Here is a 22,793-nt window from a genome sequence, read left to right on the forward strand (position 1 = left end):
CACACACACACACACACACACACACACACACACACACACACACACACTGGGCTAAAGCATTAAGGTATGAAAGAAAGAAATGATGGAAACATTTCTCTTGAAGATATTTTGAAATATTTGGAATTTGTATCTTACGAGGTTGTTCCTGAAGAAGAAAGATGCGCTGGATGACCTTACAAAAACCCCTTGCATCTGAGGAGTAAGGAAAAAAATGAAAAAAAAAACCAAACAAACAAACAAAAAAAAACAACACAAAACAACAACAACAACAACAACAAAAAAACAGCCCTAGGATTCCAGTGAAAGAATGAAGGGACAAGGCCCAACAATCTGCCATCCTTGCCCTGGCCACTAGGGGTCTCTGCCGATCCATAGCCTTCGACCAGCTCACCAACCCCTTCCAGGTTAGCTCAAAGGTTTGTTTGCCTGGCCTGAGGGGAGAGTGGGCTGCTTTTCAGTCTCACTTCCACCGGAGAACTTGTCCCACCTTGCTAGGCACGCGCATGGACAGTCCTCCTGACTCTTCATTACTTCCTCTTGTGCAGATGTCTGTTGCCTTAGCTTGGAACTAGGCTTTTGAGGGACAGAAGGCCGGCTCTTCTTTGACACTGTACTGAGCGCGCCCTATTGAGTGCATGCTAGATGCTTTAGATTGTGGCCCGACTGGCTGCACGGTGCAGGTGGTTGAGAAAGTTGCCTCTGTCCCCAGACACCCTTTCTGGCAGAGTCCCGCGGTTCTATCGCAGCCAGAGACCTGCCCTAGACGGAGAAGAGCTAGGTTTGCAGATGCAAGGAAGCCAAGCTCATATAAACAAACCACCTAATCCTGTCCTGTTCCATCCCAGCTGGGGGCTTTGGCCTCAAGGGAAAGGCAGTCCAGGCCTGCGGGGACAAGCAGCAGCTGCTGCTCTTAAGGAACATTCCTTCCCGGAAGGAGCAGAGCTCTCGGGTTTCAGGGAAACTACTCACTGAGGACCAACAGGAGCCACAGCTGTACTGCTTATGGCGAACCAGGCAGCATAAATCCACTTCTTGCCTCCTTAGTCTGGGGTGATGCCTTCCTGTCTAAGTGGTGATCCCCACGCGAACTGAAAAGTCGCGGGTCACATCCTCAAGATGTTCAGAAGGGAACAGAAGGTTGGGCGCATACTGCCTTCAGTCTTCTGTCAACTTTAAAAAAGCGATGTGTGCCGCACGTCAGAGGGAAGCGCACCCTTGTGAGGATGAAATGGGCCATCAGCGTCTTCCATGGGCTGCCGGGGAGTCCCAGAACTAAGAGCTCTTTCCTTGGTGGGAGTGCTAAGTCCAGCACTCAGGGCTATGCTCACTTCCGCCTTCTTTTCCCCTCTTCTAGTCAATTACCAAATCCAAATTCATGCTTCCCAGTAACCCATTACATCACCTCTAGTCTCTAGCATCCCTGAACTAGGGTCACTCCAACCCTAACTTGGGACCAGGAGCCTTGCTCTCCTTTCTGTGTGTAACAAGATGAAATCATATTATAAGAACACAATTTCTGTAGTAACCTCACACATCCACTACTTAGTGTGTGGTGTGGGGCCAGTGTCTTTACTTCTTTTTTTTTCCTCTTTCCTTGGGTGTAAAAAGGAGAAAATAATGGCCATGCGAAGTCTTATGAGGAATGAATATACTATTATGCATAAGCTACCTAGTACATGCTATGTTTGAGGCAGGGAGAGCTCCATCAATGCTGCAAGGGCTCTTTTCTCACCAGTTCATGTTGTAGCCATAAAAAACTCAATTAATTTGACCTGCAACGCGTCTCTAGCCCCTGTTGCTTATATTCCCATTTTTCTTTAAAATATTTAGCAGTGGGATATAATAGTCAACATCAAAATATATCTGCCTCAGGGATAAAAAAAAAATGGCTTAGTGTTTAAGAGTATAGTCTGCCCTTCTAGAGAACCTGGGTTCAATTCCTAGCACTGACATGGCAGCCCTCAACTACCTATAACTCCAGTTTCAGGGGCTCTAACAATCTTTTCTGGCCTCTGTGAGTACTGTACATAAACTGATACACAGACATACATGCAGGCAAAATAATCACAGAAAGTCATGTTTTAAAGAATAAACATTTTAAATATCCCCTTCATAAATTTAGTTTCAAGATACTCCATCATTTCCATTTCAAGGTCAGAAGCTGTGTCATATTCATCTTGATGTTCTCAGAACTCAGCAGCTTTCATGAGTGCTTGAATGGATACATGATGCATGAATGAATGACTCTCTGTCTCCTTCTCTCCAGGAATTCTAAAAGGCTATTCCTTAGCCTCACTCAGACTTCTTTCTGTCCTAGGAACAGTTATCTTCAGAGATGCCAGTAGGCCACTAACTCTCCCAAGCCCTCCTAAAAGACTATCTCCCCCAGAAAGTCTGGCCAGTGAATCTGCAGCTTCTCCTACTACGATAGGCAAAATTCCCCATCCTTAGATTTGTTCAGCTTGTTTGGGGGCAGAAATGGACCTGGCTCTCAGCTCTGTGCTGGCTGAGTCCCAGGTCTGGCTGTCCATTGGGGAAAAGGATGATCTCAAGCCACATATGGGGTGTGCTCAGCTCAGGACCCCTTCCTTCCGCCCCTCCCCTCTCCTCTGCTGTCCCTTTCCTACCTTTCCAGGCTCTGAGCATTCTACACCTGTCAGAAGACTTCTAGAGTCATAGCTCACTCCCCCTGGAATCAGGCTGTCCCTGCGAAATAGTCACCTGAGTTCTCACAGGACCTAAGACAGAGCATACAGTAAACATCCCCAAATGACTGTCAACTAAAGGAGAATCATGTCCCAGTCCCCATACTAGGGCTCTAAATCTCTGTGGAGACAGTGGGATTGTTTTCAGATCAAATTAGCCTGAGTGAGGCAAGAGTTGGGTCCTCTCTAGTGAGATGATTTAGTTAGCACTCTCTAAGGACAGGAGAACCCAGAGCTGAGTTTAGAGCACGGTGGTGGGGAAGCTGCTCCCCATAGCATGCCTGGGTGTAACATGTTCTCTTTGAGCAAGACAGGATAGTTTCCTGGGGAGGTGGAGACAGCTAAGTATGCTGCACTAGTTGAAGCCCTTGAAACTGCACACACACACACACACACACACACACACACACACACACACACCCTCCCCTCCACGAACACCCATGTGGTAAAAACAGTCTCCTCACATCCCCACCTTCATCTTACCCATTCAAAGAACACTGACAGATAGAAATGGAAGACCAAGCTGGGAATAGGCCAACCCCCACAGAGTGAGTGAGGAGAAGACACAACATAGCATCTGGGAATGGGACTGCCGCTTGGAAAACAAAAGTGTCTCCTACTTCGCCGCACAAGACATTGTGATCAGCACTCAAGGAAAACCATGAGCCAGCAGTTTAAAACAAAGCTGGCAAGCAGCTGGGATGTTGGGCTGGAGGATCCTGTTGGGGTTGGGGGGGGGGAGAGGTGACACCCCTCCTCAAGTCAGGCTAGCACATGGGGCAGCTATTTCAAGCTGCAGGGGACTAAGGTTGGAGCATGATGAATGGGCATAGTCTCTTTCTCTCTTTTCCTTCCTCCCTCCCTCCCTCTCCCTCAATTCTTACCTCCTTCCTTTCCTCCCTTTCTCTCTCCCTCCTTCCAATCACCTCCCATGCTGTCTCCTTATATCTGCCACTTATATTAACTAAGCCTCTGGTCCTAGCTCATAGGAATCTGAGGATCTCTTTCCTAAATGAGCTCAGGCAAGACCACCCCCACCCCCACCCCCATCCTGCCTCAGGGAGACAGTGACATGAACCTGATTGGAGGACAACACACAGCAAACCCGAGTCACTTTCTGCCCCTTTTCGTCCAGACTATGCACAAGCTCAAGCTCATGTAAGTGGTAATTTCTCCAAGCCGGACCACCTGCCCTTCACCCCACACGGTCTGAGAAGTCACAGGTGAATCCTCAGGATGCTCAGCATGGGACAGAAGTCTCAGGGCCTCAGCAGGGATGATGAGCACACTGCCCAGCCCCCTGACAACTTTGGAAAAGCAGAGCTTGCTGTGAGAGAGAGAGAGAGAGAGAGAGAGAAAGAGAGAGAGAGAGAGAGAGAAAAGCCCACCCTCTCTTTTCCTTTTTCATACTCTTTCTTCCCAGCCATTCAGTTCTTTATTCTGTTTATGATCTTCCGGCTCATCATGGCCACCATACCTCTTCCTACTTTCTTTCAACCTCTGCCTCACATTTCCTGCTTTTGCCTCTGCCCATATCTCTCTGTGTCTTCCTCTTTGTTGTTCTTTTCTGACAAAACTCCAGCCTCTCCCTGATCCCCTCCTGAATGAGGCTAACCTCCTCTTTGTCTTTCCTTCCGCTTTTCTTAGTTCTTTTCATTTCTTCCTCTTCCTCCTTCCCCCTTCTTCGCACCACCCTTCTCTGCCACATTACTTCTTTCAACCAATGTCTACTGGCCCCTGATCTTTCAGAAGACATCATGGCCACAGCTGGCATCATAAGGGAACAATATTGAAGGAATGAGTCTATTTCAAGAGAATATTAGCCAGCAGAAGCATGGGTAGCTGTTTTTAGATCTGCAATAAAGTCATTTGGTGATTTCAAATATATAAAATGCTGTGTCGATGCAAATAACATGTGTTTTCAAGGAAAGGAAAGCAAGCTTTACAATTTCTCATCTAGCGGCATTCCTAAGTGACATTTGCTGCAATAATGATAGGCCATCGGCTAAGAGAAGGAAAGGGCTCTTATAGAAGGGGGCCAGAGAGACCTCTTTGGGAGAGCAGCTACTGTCCCTGGGAAAAGGCTGCTTTGGCCTTGTGGAGAAGAAGGGTTTGGCGTGGAGACATGTCCCCTCAACATATAGGCATGAAAAAAAATGGTCATGGTACCTTGGAGCAGTGTAGCTCAGGAATGGGAGCTGAGGCTAGACCTTTGAGGTCTTGAATGTCAGGAGGGCAGATGTGAAAGCCCTGGTGGCAATCAGGGTCTACAGACCACACACTTCAGAAAGACAAATCCAGCAGAAGCAATGTACGTGGAGCACAGCTGTAGAGCGGGACTGAGGGATAGCCAGGAGAAACAGGTGGGAAGGAGGGAGCGGCAATCAGAGGAAGTGATGGGAACTAACTAGGAATATCTCACTATGCATCCCTGCCCCTCCCCTGGTGTCTTTGTTTTCACCCAACCACCTGAGTTTCTCCTTCTCTGAGATCAGAGCTTTCTGCAGGGGCTACCCTAGGGCCAATCTCACTCTCAGGCAGGGATCTAATGTTGCCTTCTTCCTCAAAGCTCAGAGGTACAGAGGGGCATGCCCCAGAGGTCTGGCTTTTGCAGTCAGCAGTTCTAACACCTGGATCATCCAGAGCCCACGTTCCCTTTCCCCACACTACACTTCCCTGCAAACCCCTGCTTCCTTCAGATTTGCTTGTCAACCTCAGACAGACCTCCAGCCCTGAGGGGCCACTGTGGATGCTGAGCCTCCAGCCCCTCCTTCCTTGCCTTTCCACAATGCTACCTTGGTACACCCCCAACTCCAGAGCTCAAGGTAGAGTTGGAGGGCCCAGGAGGGAAAATCCAGGGCCTCTCCAAGGACCTGATTATTTCCAAAGACTTGTGCTAATTTTCTGATATGATCCTCACATCTCTGTGAGGCACTAAATCCTCATTACTTTTCCTGACCGATGCATTCTAATTAGATCAACACTTAAAAAAAATTCACAATAGCCACAGGATGGCTTTCCATCTCATTAACTCCTCACTTATTATTTTCATGAAAATTACTGATAAAAATGTGCATCTCCATTTGGTGAGGCCTCGCAGCCTCCTCAGCTCCTATCTTACATCTCTCCCGTCACCGGGGCTGCGCAGCATCACCATGGTAACCCACAATAATAGAAACTAATAAATTACAAACGAGATGCTCGTTGAGCAATTATTGTCCTCTTTTATGCAAGTTTCTTGCTAATTTCGATCATAAGGGAAAGTACAATAAGACTCTGAAGGAATGAGTCTATTTCAAGAGAATATTAGCAAGCGGGAGCTGAGGCCGCTGTTTTTAGTTCTGTAATAAAGTGATTTGGTGATTTTAAGCAATACAAAGAGGAAATAAACTTCTTGCCCCATGTCCTATGCCGTTCTTAGTGTCAAGGCCCAGAGAAAGCCCAGTGGGCTGAGCATGATGCAATACAGGGTGTACCTGTGGAAGTGTGGAGGGGTCACAATGAGCAAAGCGTGTCCCTCCCTTTGCCCCTACCAACCTGAGTCCTTACACACCTAAAATGAAAATAGCACAGCCTTTCATGTAACCTTCACAGTAGCTCCCGTCACTGACCCTTAGAAAGTTAACCCTGTATCCCTATCCCTGTCTGTCTAAGGAGAAGGGTTACTGTGAGCCTCCCAAGGGCATGTGTTTTCTGGACTTCAGAAACTCAGTGAAGGGAAATGAAGCCGGGAGCCTATATTCTGAGTAGATGTTAGCAAGTGCGGTGTACAGGAATAATCAGGCAGCTTTCTGAGTTTGTAGATTCTGTTCTGGAGAGTGTGCCCAGTCTTTCTTATAGTGTGGAATAGGCACCATTTCCTAGGGTGAACGTGACAGTGGAATCTTGGAAGGGGTTTGCTTGAAGTGATTTTTCACAGTGGCCCTAAACTTTTGTGGGGCAGAGTACCAGGGAGAGTACTGGTGGGGGCTGAGCTGGGAGAAGCAGGCCTGTGGAATCTGTCTTTATCTACCAGGCGTGCAGAATTTGGGGGAAGGACCAGTTTCCCTGGAGCCTTCTTCCAGGACTGCCAAGAGCCCCTTCATGCCCTTCAGAGGAGACTGCCTGGCAGTCTACCTACCATCCCCAGCTGTCAGCTAGGCAAGTATGTTTTCTCCTTTACAGACCAGGGCTCACCTACCTAGCACGTCTTGGTAAATATTGGGGTAGGAAGCCAGAAATTTCTTTGGACACTGGCTCTCTCAGATGTAGTCACTGAGGAGATGCTCATATCCTGGCATGTGGGAGTCTCTGTGATAAAGGAACTGTGTGGCTAGGTATGGTGGCTAAGGCAGAAGGATCAAGAGTTTGAGGCCAGAGTAGGCTACATGCTAAGGCCCTGTCACAAACAAACAATCAAATAAAAACAAGGGCCTGTGCTGCCTGATGGAGAGAGGAGGATCTCCTTGTAAAAGGATCTGATGGTTCAAATTGCTTTGCCCAGGTCATTGGGGTCCTTCAGACCTTTCTGCATGCCTGGCTGAGGAGATTAAGGCCCATCCCTGTGTGTTACCTGTGAGTGAAGGTTTATGGAGGGCTGGTTGGGGGAGTAGGGCCCCCCGAGGTCATTCCTGAGCAGGTTATCACTGTGCATCTTGGTTTTGAGGCAGGTGATGTAACGGTTGCAAAAGTCCTTGCAGAGTTCATTGACTTTCTCCAACTCTAGCAGGTGGATCCTCAGGACCTGGATTGCCTTCACCATCTGGGGAGAGGAAGAGCTGTAAGGTCAGGTGTCCATACCACACCCCACTCCCTGTCAAGCCCCCAGCTCCAACTCATCAGAGGAGGGGAGCCCATTCTTGCTGTGGCTCCTGTTTCCCATCCACATGGTTTAAACTCTCCGTATAACCCTGGAGATTAGTCACTTGCTTTCAGCCCACTGTTAGCACAGCTGTTCTGGAGGCAGCTGCGGTTCTGAGAAGAGCACTGACTTTAGCAATAGAAGTCCAGGTTCAAGCTCCAGGTTTGCCATGGATTGTCTATGTGGCCTTGGGAAACTTACCTAGGCTCTCTATGACCCCTTAGTGTCTACCCAATGGGGAAATTATACCTTCCCAAACAACTTTATAGATTCACTGAGGGATCATGGGAAAGGACCATGGCATACTATATAGCATGAAGTACTAAGCAAACACAAGGAAAATAGAGGTCAGTTTTTTGGAAATGCCCCAGAGGTCAGACAATGTCTATTCTTAAATTTATGAACAGACATGTGCTTCATGTGATATGGGCTGCCTTACTCTGATGATACCTGCTGACGGACTGGATAATCCGGCATGACTTAGCTGGGCACTGGGTACCAACTGTTTGCTGTCCAAGCCATTTGGGATACTGCACAAGGACCTGTTCAAATGATCCTAACATGGCTTGAGCTTATTTAGCATTTGAAGCTTTCTCCTTTGTTGTTATTATTGTTTTCATTGGGGTTTGTTTCACTTCTATTAGTTCATCAATTTTTAAGACAGAGTTTTATGGAGATTAGGCTAGTCTCCAACTCACTATGTAGCTGAAGATGACCTTGAACTCATAATTCTCCTGCATCCTAGGCACTAGGATTACAGGCATGGACCACCAAACTCAGCTTGTTGCTCCTATTGTCATAAGAAGAAAGTATATGTAAAGTATGGAAAACACGGGATGAAAAAACAACTGTCTTTATCCAAATACCCTAAAAGAAACCTTTCTGTGTGTGCACATGTGCCACGGTGCTCATGTGGAGGTTAGAGGACAACTTGTGGGATTCAGGTCTCTTTTTCCACTGTGCGGGTCCATTGAACTCAAGGTTGCCAGCTTGGCAGCAAGTGCTTTGATCCACTGAGCCATCTTGCTGGCCCACATGTATGTATTTTAATAAACTTACACATAGAATTTTGCTTTCTGGTTTTCCCTTAGCTCATCAAATATGCTTTTCTAAGTGCCAGAATTGTTCTCTCTATCTCTCTTCTGGACTGAGAGCTGTGAGAAGGCAGGGGTGATGTCTAATTGGCTCATAGCATTATCTTATTTACATAGAATAAATATTGAATGGATGAGAATAATTTTCAATTGTCACATATGAGTCCATATAGGCACTTTCTTTAACTAGTTCCCTGTTGCTGGCCACTTATAGTACATTCAAATTTTCAGTTTTATTTAGAAAAAAGTTACATAATGAGGCTGGAAAACAAAGTGGATCTAACTCAATAGTAGAACACTGTCTAAGCATTCACTAGACCTTTGGTTTGATACACAGACACACACACACATGAAACACAATCACCTAAGTGTATCGTTCTCATTTCTGTATTATTTTCTCAGTATTAATTCCCAAAAGTGACAGGAAAAATCTACACACATTGCTATGGTTCATGTTAAATATGTCTGAATTTCTTTTCAACAGGGGCTTGTTCAAATGGTGCTAGAATAACCGGACATCCATAAACAAGCAAACAAAAAGCTCTAAACCTTAATTTAAACTCCATGTCTAACATAAAGATTAATCCAAATGGAGCAAAGACCTAAATATAAGATGGAAAACTGTAACACTTTTAGAAAAAAAAAAATGGAACCAGGCATGATAGCCTATGCTTTTAATCCCAGTACTCAGAGGCAGAGGCAGGTGGATCTCTGAGTTTGAGGCCAGCCTAGCCTACAGAGCAAGTTACAGGACAGCCAGGACTACATAGAGAAACACTGTCTTGAAAAAAAACAACAGACACACACACACACACACACACAGAGAGAGAGAGAGAGAGAGAGAGAGAGAGAGAGAGAGAGAAAGCAGAAAATCTTGGCATGTAGGATTTAGCAAAGAAATATTAGACATGATACCAAAACTATAATCTAAAAATGGAAAATGACTTGCTTGCTAAAATTAAAAAATGCTGGTTCTTAAAAAGAACCTTCCAGGCATCATGGTGCATGTCTTTTATCCTAGCACTCTGGAGGCAGAGGCAGACATATATCTTTGAGTTCAAGACCAGCCTGGTCTACACAGTGAGTTCCAGGATAGCCAAGGATACATAGAGAGATCCTGCCTAAAAACAAACAAAAGAAAACAAAAAACCAAAAATCTACAGCAACAAAGAAGATCCTGTGAAGATAAAAAGACTGTGGCCTGGCAGCAAATATTTACCGATCACATATCTGACAGAGGGCTTGTATCTAGAATGTATAAAGAACTCTTTAAACTAAATAGCAAACTAACAAGCAACTCAATTAGAACAAGGGCAAAAGATGTGATCAGATCTTTTACTGAAGAGGATATACAGATGGCAGATAAGCACACTGAACGATGTTCAATGTCATTAGCCACTAGGGGGATGCCAATTGAAACCACACTGAGGCACCTCTGCAAACACATACACAGAGCTACTGTCAGAAAATGATGACACCAAATGTTGGCAGAAGAACTGGACTCCAGATCACTGTGCATTGCTGGTGGGAATGTAAGAGAGTGTGGTCACAGCAAACTGTGGCAGCTCCTTATAGAATTAAGCATGTTTACTGGGTATTGTGTATGCCTTTAATCTCTTTAATCCAGGGAGGCAGAGACAGGCAGATCTCTGTGAGTTCAGGCCAGCCTGGGTAATCTAGTGAGTTTTAGGCTAGCCATGACTACATAGTGAGAACTTGTCTCAAAAACAAGCAAACAAAACAAAACACCCAGACTAAGAATGTACTGATCAAATAGCCCAGCAGCTTGTAAGCATTTATTTCAGGGAAAGAGAAATCCATGAGCACGCGTGCGCGCGCGCACACACACACACACACACACACACACACACACACATCTATACATGAACAGCTTTATCTCAAGTGGGCTCAAACTGAAAACAGATGAATGGATGAAGTCACTATGGTCTATCCTTGTCGCAGAGAACAACTCGGCAAAAAAAAAAAAAAGAGAGAGAGAGAGTATTAATACGCTCAACAACCTGTTTGTATCACAGGGAATTATGCTACAAGAGAGAACCCAGTCTTAAAGGGATATATACTATTAGCACACTGCCATTTGCAGGATATGCTTGAAATGACAAAACCATAGACACAGAACAGATTAGCAGCTGGTGGGATAGACTGAAACAAAAAGAGAACTGTTCTGTGCCTTGATTCTACGTTTACATAAACCTAAATGTAACAAATTCACATACAACTTAGGACACGTGTGTGTATATATAAGTGAGGGTGTGTAAAATGGACAAAATTTGGATAAGGTCGGTAGGCTATTCCTGCCAATGAAATTGTGCAAGAAGGAAATTGGGATCTCACCTACTAATTCTTACAATTGCATGTAAATGCATAATTATATCAAATAAAAGAAAGATGTAGATAGAGCTACTACCTTTCCACATCTGTGTATGCTGACATGGGCAATGTGTGGGAGATTCTAATGCCAGCCTCCTAGTTTTTGGTAGCATTATGATGGCTAGGACAAGCTCAGACAATACAAAATGAAGCAAGAGGGCTGAGGTGATAGCTCAGTTGCTAAAGCTCTCGTTGCACAGGTTTGACCACCAGGTCACATTTAAAAAGCTGGGTGCAGTGAATAGTATTTGTTTGAAGTAACAGTCAGTGAGAAGGAGGCAGAGACAGGAGAACCCCTCGGATGGCTGGCCACCCAGACTGGCTGAATTGGCAAGCTTCAGGATAATAGACACCCTGCCTCAAAATAGACACCCTCTGAATGAAAACGTGAGGTTTCCTCTTGTCTTTATATGCATGTGTACTTATGTTCATACACACACACACACACACACACACACACACACACCCCACACCACACACACGTACCAAATAGAAATTAAGGGCCACAGTACAGAAGCTTTACACAGGCCTCTGTCACAAGGTCTCATCTTACAGATGCCACCTCCATGAGGCTGAGACTGGCAAACATGGAGCAAACCAAGGTAAAGAGGAGAGTGGTAATGTCAGCGGAAGTAGTTTGGACCAAAGGGAAGTTGAGAAAGATTTGTTCTTGTCTACATTTTCTGCTTGGCTTCAGCTTGGAAGATCTTAACTTGTGCCTATTAGGGTAATCAGCACAGAATGAGGTATGTAGCAGACACTTGTGAGTGGGCTGACAGCAACACTCAGATATTTCTCATTATGTGTCTGGCACTGGGGTAAGCCCATTCTCTGCTCTGTCTTATTTATTCTAGACAACATCCTCTGCAGGCAAGTACTCACTGACCACATTTTATAGTTGAAAAAAAAAGAAGAAGTCCACAGATATTTTTTCACCCCAAGGTCACACAGCTGGTAGGCAGTATGAAGCCTCATTGCCTTATCCCCGAGACCAGATTGCTTTATCCTTCTATGGTCTCTCAGGATTCAAGTATATTTAAAAAACAATGCTAGCATAAACAGTGTATGGTTGTGGGGTAAGTGGAGGCCTGAGAGATGAAGGGACTGTGCAAACACGTAGGGCTCATGGCTGCAGCCTCTCTTTTAGGCTGTCCGTGCCATTGGGAGATGACTTCATTGTCCTGGACTGCCTCTATGTTCTTGCAATGTGCTGATTAAGAAGTTCTTCCTTACTCAGAACAAATCTCTCTTGTCTTATGGAAAGGGCTTGGTCAGCCTTCTGCAGCACCAAGGACATCTAGTACCTGCATCAATGTAACCTTCTTCATTTAACTTCATCTGCGCAGTGGACAAGTCTTCTGACTTGAGTGGATTGCTCAATTGCTTTTGTTAAAACAAAACTAATTCTAATATTATTTCTCTTTTCTTTCTTCCCTCTCCTTTTCCGTTTGTCATTTCTTTTTTTCTCTCTTTCCCATTTTTTTTCCTTTTCTTCTTACTCTCATCTCTCATTAGCAAGACCATCCTATCCTGCTTAATATTTGGAGGAGGGAGTGCAGGTACTGAACCAGGGCCTCTACATGCTATACAAATGATCCATCACTGAGAGGTGTCCCCAGACATAGTCTGTCTCTAAAAGCCAACATTTTATTTTACTGAATGAATACACACTTACACATGCATTTATAAATTTATACATACATCACACCTCCCCCAAAACCTGGATCTCTATTCATTTAGGTTCATGATCAATATGTATTTATCATGCAAAAATGGAAAAACTACAGACAACAAAGTAAAAAGCAACATATATATATATATATATATATATATATATATATATATATATAATTTTAGCTCCAATGTAGTACATGCACAGTGTGTTTTAACTAGTTCTGGTGTTCAGAGGCCAAAAAAAGTCATATCCTAGGGTCTGATAAAGCAGAGATGAAGGATTACTATTTTATGGGCTAGTAGAATTGGTTTAAAGATTTAAGAAGGCAGAGTAAATCATAACGGCACTCGGAGGCAATGAATATGTAGGGCCTCTTCAATATTAGAGAAATAGACGTGCAGTGCTCGCATGGTCGGGGGTGAGGGACACTGCAAGCAGGGTAGAGCCTGTGGCGTTCATTCCCGGGAAACCTGGAGGAGAGGCCAGACCCACTGCTTGCTCTTTTGTGCCAGTGGACAGCTTCAGAGTTTTCTCTGAGCCTCCGTCTCCTGATTTGTAAAACAGAGATAAGGAACGTTTTTAATTAACAACATTTGTTAAGGGCCAACAGGTAATAATGTGAAAATACTTTGTAAATCATGAAGAACCAGGTACTTTTTTTTTTCTTCCTGGTTTTATTGAGACAAGGTTTCATGTAGCCCAGGGGGGCCTAAAACTCCCTTTATAGCCAAGGATGATCTTGAACTTCTGATCCTCCTGCCTCTACTTCCCAAGGCCCAAATACACATTAAAAACAAAACAAAACAAATAATTTCTCATTCTCCACTAGCTTTCTTATGGCTACCCTATATTCGGTTTGTGAAAGAATAATTCCTGGGGTTCCCTCTATATTTGCAGTGAGTTCATCCTATGTCTCTAGTTTTGTTGTTCTGCTTCTAAGTGAAAATAAAATGCTGATTTATTAAAGGAGCTTTTTTTTTTTTCCTAAATGATCTGGATCATAGAAATTTATTCTAAATCCTCCAGCATGCTCCTTGATCTGTTTTGTTTTTTTTTTTTTTTTTTTAAGATTTTACTTTATTTTTTATTATGTGTATATGTGTGTGACAGTGTGAAGGTTTGAACATGTGAATGCAGGTGCCCACAGGGACCAGAAGAGGGTGCTGAATCCCCTGGAACGGGAATTACAGGTGGCTGTGAGCTGCCCAATATGGGTGCTGATAACCAAACTCAAGTCCTCTAGAAGAGCAGTGAGAACTCTTAACCACTGAGCCATCTCTCCAGTCAGAATGCTACTTCATTTAATACCACCACCATGTGTGATGAAGGTATCCTTAATTCCAATTTCTGTCAGCGTTCCTCTCCCCTTTCTGTTTCAAAACAAAGATCCTGCCTTCTTTCAAAACAACAAATCAAGAGACAGCTTCACATTGTATTGTCATGCCATTTTCATGTATCCCACAGTCCCAGAAAAGTACGCAAGCCAGGGACAACTTATTTCCTATAAAGCCACATGCTGTGATGTCCTGAATTTATTATTCATTACCTGGGCATTTTGGAGAAGTGGCTTTATCTATGCAGTTTATGATGATAATAATACCTAAACTTTAAAACTGTTATGAACATTGAGTAAGATTATGTTTGCAAGTGTTGCCAGTATGTATCACAGGTGTTCAATAAATGTCAAGTCCTTGTCCAGATGCCCCTACAACCGCCACACACAGCTCCAAGTTCTTTTCTAAATGGCCACCTCTCTTGTAGGTCTTGGCCTCTTCATTTGATGATAGTGACTCCTTGTCTCTCAAAACATCTGTACACACAGCAGTTTACAATCTGCAAAAGGCTTTTCTCTCCATTATCTTATTTGAGTCTCTTCACCTCAGGGATACAGGCAAGATTATCCATCACTCTGCTAAAGATAAGGGAGCAGAGGCTTGGAGATCAGACAGCCTGCTCCATTCCTTGCCTTGGGGGCAAGCTCCTTCCACTTTCTCTTTCTGCAAATTGGGAAGGTGGATGCCCATATAGGGAAGGAGTTTATAAACATACATTCCTAAATTTGGAGCTGAAATTTCCTGTGGGTCACTGGAGCAGTGAAAGCTAAGTTCTACTGAAGAATTTTTCCAGCCTGTGCCAGCTTGGCTTGGCTAGTTGGGAGTGCAGGGTCACTAGAATAAAAAAGGGAACATGGAAGACAGGTGAATGACAGGAGCTGTGGGACAGGCAGACAACTGGCTATTTTATGGAAACTATCATGCATGGTAAGTTAAATCACATTTGTGTCAAGCACTGGCACTTCCGCTTAGATGGCATCAAAATTTGGTGATGAGGGGCTGGAGTATACAGGCTGAGGCTTCTCCAGTCTGACAAGCTTTCTTTAAGTCCAACTATGTAACTTCTTAGCTACAAGATACATGGTTCTTGATTTTTCTCTCTTCGCTAAATGGGGATAACAGCTCCCTGCTGTATGAGACTCTGAAGAGCCATGTGGGGAACTCAAAAAGATGGTTTTGGAGGCTGAAAGGTTTCTGTCTCCCTACTTGAGGCCTTGAACAGATTTTAATGTCTGTACCTTAGTTTCCTCACCTGTAAAATGAGGTAACAGTGATTTACTGGTCTTGGGGTGGAGCATAGTGACAGAGTGCTTGCCTAACACACACAAGGTCCTACATTTGACCTCTAGCACAAAATAAATAAAAAGTGACTCTCAGTTGGGTGTGGTGGTGCACACCTGTAATCCCAGCAATTAGGGAGGCAAAGGCAGGTGGATCTCTGTGAGTTCCAGGACAACCAAGGCTACACAGAGAAACCCTGTCTCAAATAAATAAATAAATAAATAAATAAATAAATAAATAAATAAATAAATAAAAGTGTACTGAGGATTAAATGAGATGTGGCTAGAAAAGAACTAAAGCAAGACCTAGAAATGTCAGAAGACATTCTCTCTCTCTCTCTCTCTCTCTCTCTCTCTCTCTCTCTTTGTGTAAGTGTGTGTGTGAGAATTTAGAGTTGGGACTGTATTTCAGTTCTCTTTTCTATTTTGTCCATAGAACCATAATCCTGTGCATCTTAAAATGAGGACTATAGGGCTGGGATGGCTCAGTTGGTAACGAGCTTGCTGCACAAGCATTAGGACTTGAGTTCTAGCCTCAGCACTCACATAAAAGTGATGGGTGTGGTTGCCTACACTTGTAATCCCAGGGCTGGGGGTCAGAGGCAGAGGGTCCCTGGCACTTCTTAGCCAGTGTAGCAGAATTTATGAGCTCCAGGCCACCACAGTGAAAGCCTCACACACAAACACACACTGAGAGAGAGACAGACAGACAGACAGACAGAGAGAGAGAGGAGTGTTCTGAGAATTGAACCAAGTGCCTCCAGCCAAATGGTCATAATATTGTTAATATTAATATTAATATTAAGCTTTGTGAGCTTTAAATAAGATAATAGATGCAAATAATTTAGAATAGCACCTGGTACCGTAAGTGGTCTATAAATGTTAATTATTATTATCATTGATATTCTTATTTCCTTTCCTTTTCCTGGTGTCGTGAGGTTCTCAGTTCCCTGCTAGGCAAAAAGCCTGGGCTGGAGGCTGAGGTGAGTAACTCTCAGATCAGGGCTGGCTGAGGTCTCTGTAGGCTTACAGCTCTGGGCTGCCTCCTTCATGTGACTCCTCATTCCTAGCCTCTGGCCTCCAGGCCTGCCTCTTCAGAGTAGGCCCAGGGGCCTGGAAGGCCCCATTTTGGAACTGGCTTTGCGGTCAGGCAGCTATAATCTGTCCCTGGAGCCACACCAGAGTCTCATTAAAACGTGCCCCATAAATGTTAAAAAATTTACACATAAAAAAATTCCATGCATGAAACTGAAACCGTACGTTTTACAGCCTTAGTTTGAAATCTTGCATAATATATAAAACCTTGGCCTTGCACTGGGGGCCCATAAATCAGATTTTATAAAACAAAAAGCTTTTACCTTTCAAAGGGGTTTGGGGAACTTGCAAATTTTACAAACTTTACCAAGTGCCAGTCAGAGGCTGCTGAGCTCAAGGAGGGGATCAGATCTGGAGGCCAGGTAAGAAAAGCGCCTGGTTTAAGAACTGTAGTAGATCAGGGCTCACCACGGATTCCAGATTAACCACCTGAGAGCAGAGAGCTGCCCTCATGTCACAGAAACGGACGTAGGGAAGGTCCCAGTTGGGACTCCAGGGAGACATTTATTGCTGTCATTCTCTATTTGCAAGTGAAGGCCTTATTGTCACCAGGCAGATGCGGAATGCTAGTGGGAGGAGCACAAAATCAGGAATCAATGGCCAGGGCTCTTTCTGTGGATACGAAGGTCGCTGATGTGTAAAAAGAGTGGAGTGGACTCCTTCCTAAGATTGGGTCTCTTAACTCCAACCTTTTTGTAGTTATGTTTTCCTCCCAGTAGAGGCGCTGTGGAGCATCGAGGTTACAGAATTCCCTCCCACAGAAATCTCTAACTGGGATCCTGTCTCGGATATTTGGGGCGGCTCTGGGAGAGCTGACTCAGCTGTTTCCATGGAGATTTGTCTGGAAAAGCGGCTCTGGGAGAAGAACGGGAGGGTGCTACAGGCAAAGGGCTATGGGGAGAAAGGAAGAACAGTTAGGGGCTGTTCAAGAGGTGGGAGAAAGCAGGGGAGGGTCAGAGAGAAGCTGGAGGAGGGTGTTCTGACGGCAAAGATTTGGGGGACCCAAGTGCCCTCCTGACAATCTCATCTATGAAAGTCAATATTCAAGGGCAAAGGAAAGCTGCCCTCACACACACACATATATAAAAAATAAATCTCTCAATTATCTCAGCTCATTTGCTTGGGGTCCCTCATTTTATGTCCCTGCTCGGCTGCGCAGTATATCTGTCCGGAGAAAGAGTTACAGTCCGTTGGGCTACGTGTGCGGGGTTGTAAAAAATACAGATGCCAAATTAACTGGCTGTGGCACTCGGCAGCTGATTGAGCTGGTAATAACGGGATCTGACCTTTTTCTAATTTCTAATTATGTGCATCTCGGCTGTGCTGGCGACATGATTCTTGTCCTAATGATGGCTCCTGTGCTTGGCCTCTGAGTCGCCTCTTTTTGACATAGGGCTAGAAACCAGCGGCAAAGGGCACTGTTGGATTCCCCTAACACTACCCTAAAAGTTTCAGGCTCCTGACTATTCTGTTTGTGTCTTTGAGAGCCAGGAGGCAAAGGTGGGCAATCTAGAACATTGTACCACACTGAGATTAATTTTCAGATGCAAAGCATTTTTAAAGGCCAAGTCTATGAGCCATCCCATTAATTTATTTAAGTCACATGAGATAGGTGCAATTAGAAGTACAGATGAGGAAACTAAGCTTCAAAGGGGTTCAGTCATCAAGACCATACAGACAATAAATGGGGGTGCTAGGCTCATTTTTTGTGTGTGCACTGCAGTGGGCCCTGTCCCAAGTCTATCCCAACTTTTAGAGAGAGCTGCCTCCTGGCTGCATCAATGCCTGAGGCCAGATTTTGAAGATATCCTTTCCAAATTGCAGAATCTTCTGATTCTGACTAGCTGAAGAGCAGGGCAGGGCTAAGCCAGCCTGGCCCTCTGTCACCATCACCAGCCCAACCACCAGCACCATGGAAGTTTTCTGGGGATCTTAGAGGCTGCACCTGGCTTTAATGCCAGCCAGGGAAGAGGGAGGCCAGAGATAAGCAGAGGTAGAGTTGGGTCTTTCAGTGCTTCAATTTATACTTCTCCCATGTCTGAGGCCACAAAATTCCAGGGAAGGATGGGTGCTCCTGGTAGCTATCTTAGACTCCATAAAGTTCTGCACTGAACACCAAGAGGAGCAGCAGTGTGAATAATTTTCAGCCCAGAATAATACCAAAGTCACTCATCTGCTCTGTACATGTGCTAACTATGTGTGTACGTGTACATGTATGTACTCATGCATATGTGAGTGAGAACATGTAGTTATACTTTCTTTTTCTAGCCACCTTTACTTCCCTGATTCTGTTCTTTTTTGGGGAGTGGGAATCACCTAAACTCTGGGTAGAAGAGGGTTTTTTTTTTGGGGGGGGGGAGGAAGATTTTCAGAGTTTCCAAATTCACTTTGATAATCTGGGTAGTTCACCCACAGAAAAAATTGTCCCAAGAATAACAATTCCAGGAGACTACTCAGTATGATGGGCAAGTTCAGTGGCCTCTCCAACACCTCAGATGTGACTGTTAGCGCTAGGTGATGTGCAATTATGTGGGATTTCCAGGCTAGGTAAGGATTTCAGGTTCCATTCAACCTGGAAGCCACCAAAGCCAATGATGGCAGTTGCCTTGGAAATATAAAATGTAGATTCACAGGCTCCCTTTGAATCTACAAAGGGAGTAGATCACACACAGTTCCACAGTACAGCCCAGGAACTTGTATTTTACAGGATTTAGTGCTTATCTGAGTGGCAAACAATTTGGAGACATGATCTACGGTTTCCAATAAGAGGGCAGAACCTCGGCTAAATCTCCTAGGAGCCCAGGTCTTCCTCCGTATTGATACGCTTGAACATGCATGCTTCTTACCCCCACACATCTGCCTCCTTCGACAACCATGTTAGCACACAGCTACCAGCTCTCTGTGCAAACTCAGAAGAGCTCCCTTTGGCATTCTGGCTGCTAGTCCTTCCTCTCCACTTGTTCAAACTGGAAGGTAGCAGGTGGGCAGGCATCAGTGCTACCAGAGGTAGAGGTGGAGAAAACTTTGGTTCTCAGCCATGAAGTAGTACACAGAGTGCCTGTTCCATAGTGGACACTCAAAACTTACTGCTGAATTAATTAATGAAAGGAACACTTTTAGGGTATTTGGGATGGGATCAGGGTGGGAAGACTTGAGTCAAAATGTAGGGTAGAGGGTCTTTACCAGATTGTCCAGTTCTGGGTCATCGCTGAAGAAGGGTTTGTGTTCCTGCTCCTGCTGGTGGACAAAGTTCTCGATGTCCACATCAAAGCTGGCGGAGGTGATGCACTCAGAGCCCTGGGTGGCCTGCTCACATTTCTCAAACAGCAGCGTCAGGAGCGGGAAAAGAGGGTGCCTGCGGGGACAGCAAGAGCTCACACATGCGCACACAGAGACCAGGCTGGCGGGGCTGAGAAGCCACCAGGCTCCCTTTCCAGCAGTTCCGCCACTTCTCTTCCCAGGGTCCAGTTCCTTGAGAATGCCCCCAGTCCCCAGGGCCTGCCAAGGTGGCAGCATTTTGTTCTTTGTCATGGCGAGGACCCACTCCTCAGGCCTCAGAGGGCTCCTACTTTTTCCCTTTGGTCAGATAAACTGTATGGCCAGGCCATAACTCTTCAAAGAGAACAATGTTCATTTCAGCCTCGGCATGAGTCCAGGAAAAGAATGTGGGAACTATCTAGAGGCTACTTGGATGTGAATGTTATCGCTAGGTGACGTGCAAGCACCATCTATGGTACTTTATCTTGCGCATGTCCATTGTGGATACAAACGCCACAAACACACACACGCACACACACAAAATCTGAAGCCAGCTGAGGGCAATAGAAGTGTATAAACATTTGTGTGTTTGCTCTTATGCACAGGGCGGAACATATGAGCCCCCAAACTCACCCACATATGCCCATGTCTGTTGGCAGACTCAATTTTCGTCAAATATTCCAGTTGCATTTGTAGCATCTCTCTACACTTCCATCACCAAATCCTTAGTACAGCTGTAATTAAATGGCTATTTGCATCATTATATGTTTTTCTCCAGGACAGCCTCTGTGTAAATGATTGCTGTATCCAAGAATCTTGCCATGTATACTCATAGAAGGCACTTAATAAATAGCTCGTGACTGAATCAATGAATAAATTTTGTGTGCATGTGTTTCTAAGATATGTCTATGTGAGCAGAAATGTTTAGCTGAAAGGATATGTGGATTTTAGTGTAGAGACCATCATCTCCTGGAAGCTTCCCTCACTATCCACTCTTTCTATACCTCTCTCCCAAATCTGAGTTTTTGTTTTATTATCTGGGTACCCACCTAGACTTTAATCAGCAATCAAATCTATCTATCCACTCCTAAATATCCAGAGTCTTTCAGAAGTATGTGAATCTTCGCAAACATTTGTTGAACACGGATGTTGTATGTTTGCGTGCTTATTTGCATACATAAGCATACATCACACTTATTTTTGTAGCACCTGCTTTCTTTTGTGCCTAGGTTGTTGCCTCTGGAATAGAGAGAGCCCCAGTCCCTTCCCCTGTTCTTTCAAGAAAGCATCTGCACAGCCTGGTCTGTCTTCTCAGATTCCTGAGCCACAGCATCTGCTTCTTTATTTTCTATGCAGTACTGTTTCACAGGAGAGGAAGAGGAAGTGTGTTGGACCTGGCTGTTGGTCCTCTGCCACAGGGATGCTCTGGGCTAGCACTGTCCAACAGAACTTTGTGCAGTAATGCAAATGTTCCGCAGTTAGCATCATCCAACACACGAACCACTAGCCACTTGAGGCCAATGAGCACTTGAAATATGGCCAGTGAAACTAAGATATTGAATCTTTAATTTTATTGAATTTTAATTAATTCAAATTCAAATAGTCACATGTGGCTAATGACCACCATATTGAAGAACAGAGTAAGTCCTGAAAAGGAAACTAGACATTACTCCCTCCCCAAGAGGCTGTACTGAGAGCAGAAGTAAGCACCACGCCAGCACAGTGGTTCAGCCTCTGTCAGCGCGCTGGGGGAAAGCCCTTATATCTGTCCTACCCAGAATCCTAACAATTCTGGGCAGAAACAGAGAGGGAGGGCTTAGCCTCTTGAACTCACACTCAGCTTGCCTAGGTCTTTCCACTTAAGTAAAGGACTGGCTCATCCTTGTTTAGAGGGCCTGCTGCATAAACTACCGGGTCCCAAGGCTGTGTACTGGGCTTAGAGCAGTCAAGAAAGAGGGCCAGCATTTCAGGTTTGCTCCTGTGCCTCCCAGCCTTGCCAGAAGCTCTGCTGTAGCCAGTAAAGAGCTGACAAAGAAAAACAATGGGTGAATTTGGCTACCCAGCTGAAGACAAAGAGAACATCAGGTGAAGGGGTTAAACTCCAGTATAAGTCTTCATTTGCAGCCTCCAATACTGCGGCATATTATAGTCTAATCTAACCTGATCCCAGTTTAATGCAAGATTCTCCTGGCCCTGAGTGGAATACCAAAGAAAGCCTCAGTGGCTGTAATTTAAGCAGAGCCCTGCAGTGGTTTAGCTGAGGGCCATGAAAGGCAAATTCCAGACGGTGTTATGAATTATTGCGCCTTATGAACCTTCCTACTCTCAACAGATGCCTGCTGCCATTTAAACAGCCACTAGATCAATTAGGAATGAAAGGCACAAATCGACTCTGTACAAGGGCACTAAATTACCAGGAACTAATAATCCGAAGCATCGTGCCAGGTGGTGGGGGTGCAGCCCATGCCCCAACCCACAGCAGCCATTCGGTCACTGTGAGTTCCTTCCTCACTGGCTGAAGGGAGGGTGGCCGGCTACCAAACAAATGGTGGAAGGGTGCTGGCGTTGACAGCAGTCACGCCATAGAGCAAGTGTTTGTCCTAGGCCAGCATGTTTGCTTGGCTATGTGTGCATGTGACACTGTGTTCATTCAGTACATAGGCACATAGAGCTGTGTACATGAAACTGGGGGGGGGGGGGGGGTATGCCATGAGTCTAGCGTATGCCTTTCCCCATATGTAATATATGCAGAGTTGTGTTTTCTGTGTTGGAATTCAGTGCTCCAGCTACATGCATTTTGAGTCGGAGAGGTTTCCTCTGCTCCAACTCTTGCCTCCGCAGGGAGGAGCAAGCAGCTTTCCTTAGAATGGTCAGGGAGGGCCTCTCTGAGGAGGTGACATTTAAGTTAAGCCCTGAATGATGAGGTGGCAGCCATGCAAAAGGCTGAGGAGAGGTGTTACCAGCAGGGGGAGGGAAAGCAAAGCACTCTGTGGTGGCTGACACAGCCAAGTGTAATAGTGAGGGGGGCGGGGTAGGAGAGGAGCAGAAAAGAGGTGGCTGACAGAGCCAAAGGAGTCAGGTTATGAAGTACTTAGTGGGCCCAAGACAGGGACACAGAGCT

The 22,793-nt window shown here is 45.0% G+C and overlaps 1 protein-coding gene across 2 annotated transcripts in view; it reads right to left on the reverse strand.

Annotated features, from left to right (window-relative positions):
- Pknox2 (PBX/knotted 1 homeobox 2) overlaps positions 1–22,793 on the reverse strand; it is a 258,062-nt gene that overhangs the window by 25,221 nt on the left and 210,048 nt on the right. For both annotated transcript variants that reach the window (XM_055622368.1, XM_055622367.1), the window contains 2 exons: positions 19,598–19,769; positions 7,258–7,446 (listed from right to left, as the gene is read on the reverse strand). In XM_055622368.1, coding sequence (XP_055478343.1) covers positions 7,258–7,446; positions 19,598–19,769 — 361 coding nt within the window. The remainder of the gene's footprint in view (positions 1–7,257; positions 7,447–19,597; positions 19,770–22,793) is intronic.

This window comes from Psammomys obesus, unplaced genomic scaffold, assembly GCF_907164565.1.
Source record: "Psammomys obesus unplaced genomic scaffold, mPsaObe1.curated_primary_1811, whole genome shotgun sequence".
Taxonomy (NCBI): Eukaryota; Metazoa; Chordata; class Mammalia; order Rodentia; family Muridae; genus Psammomys; species Psammomys obesus.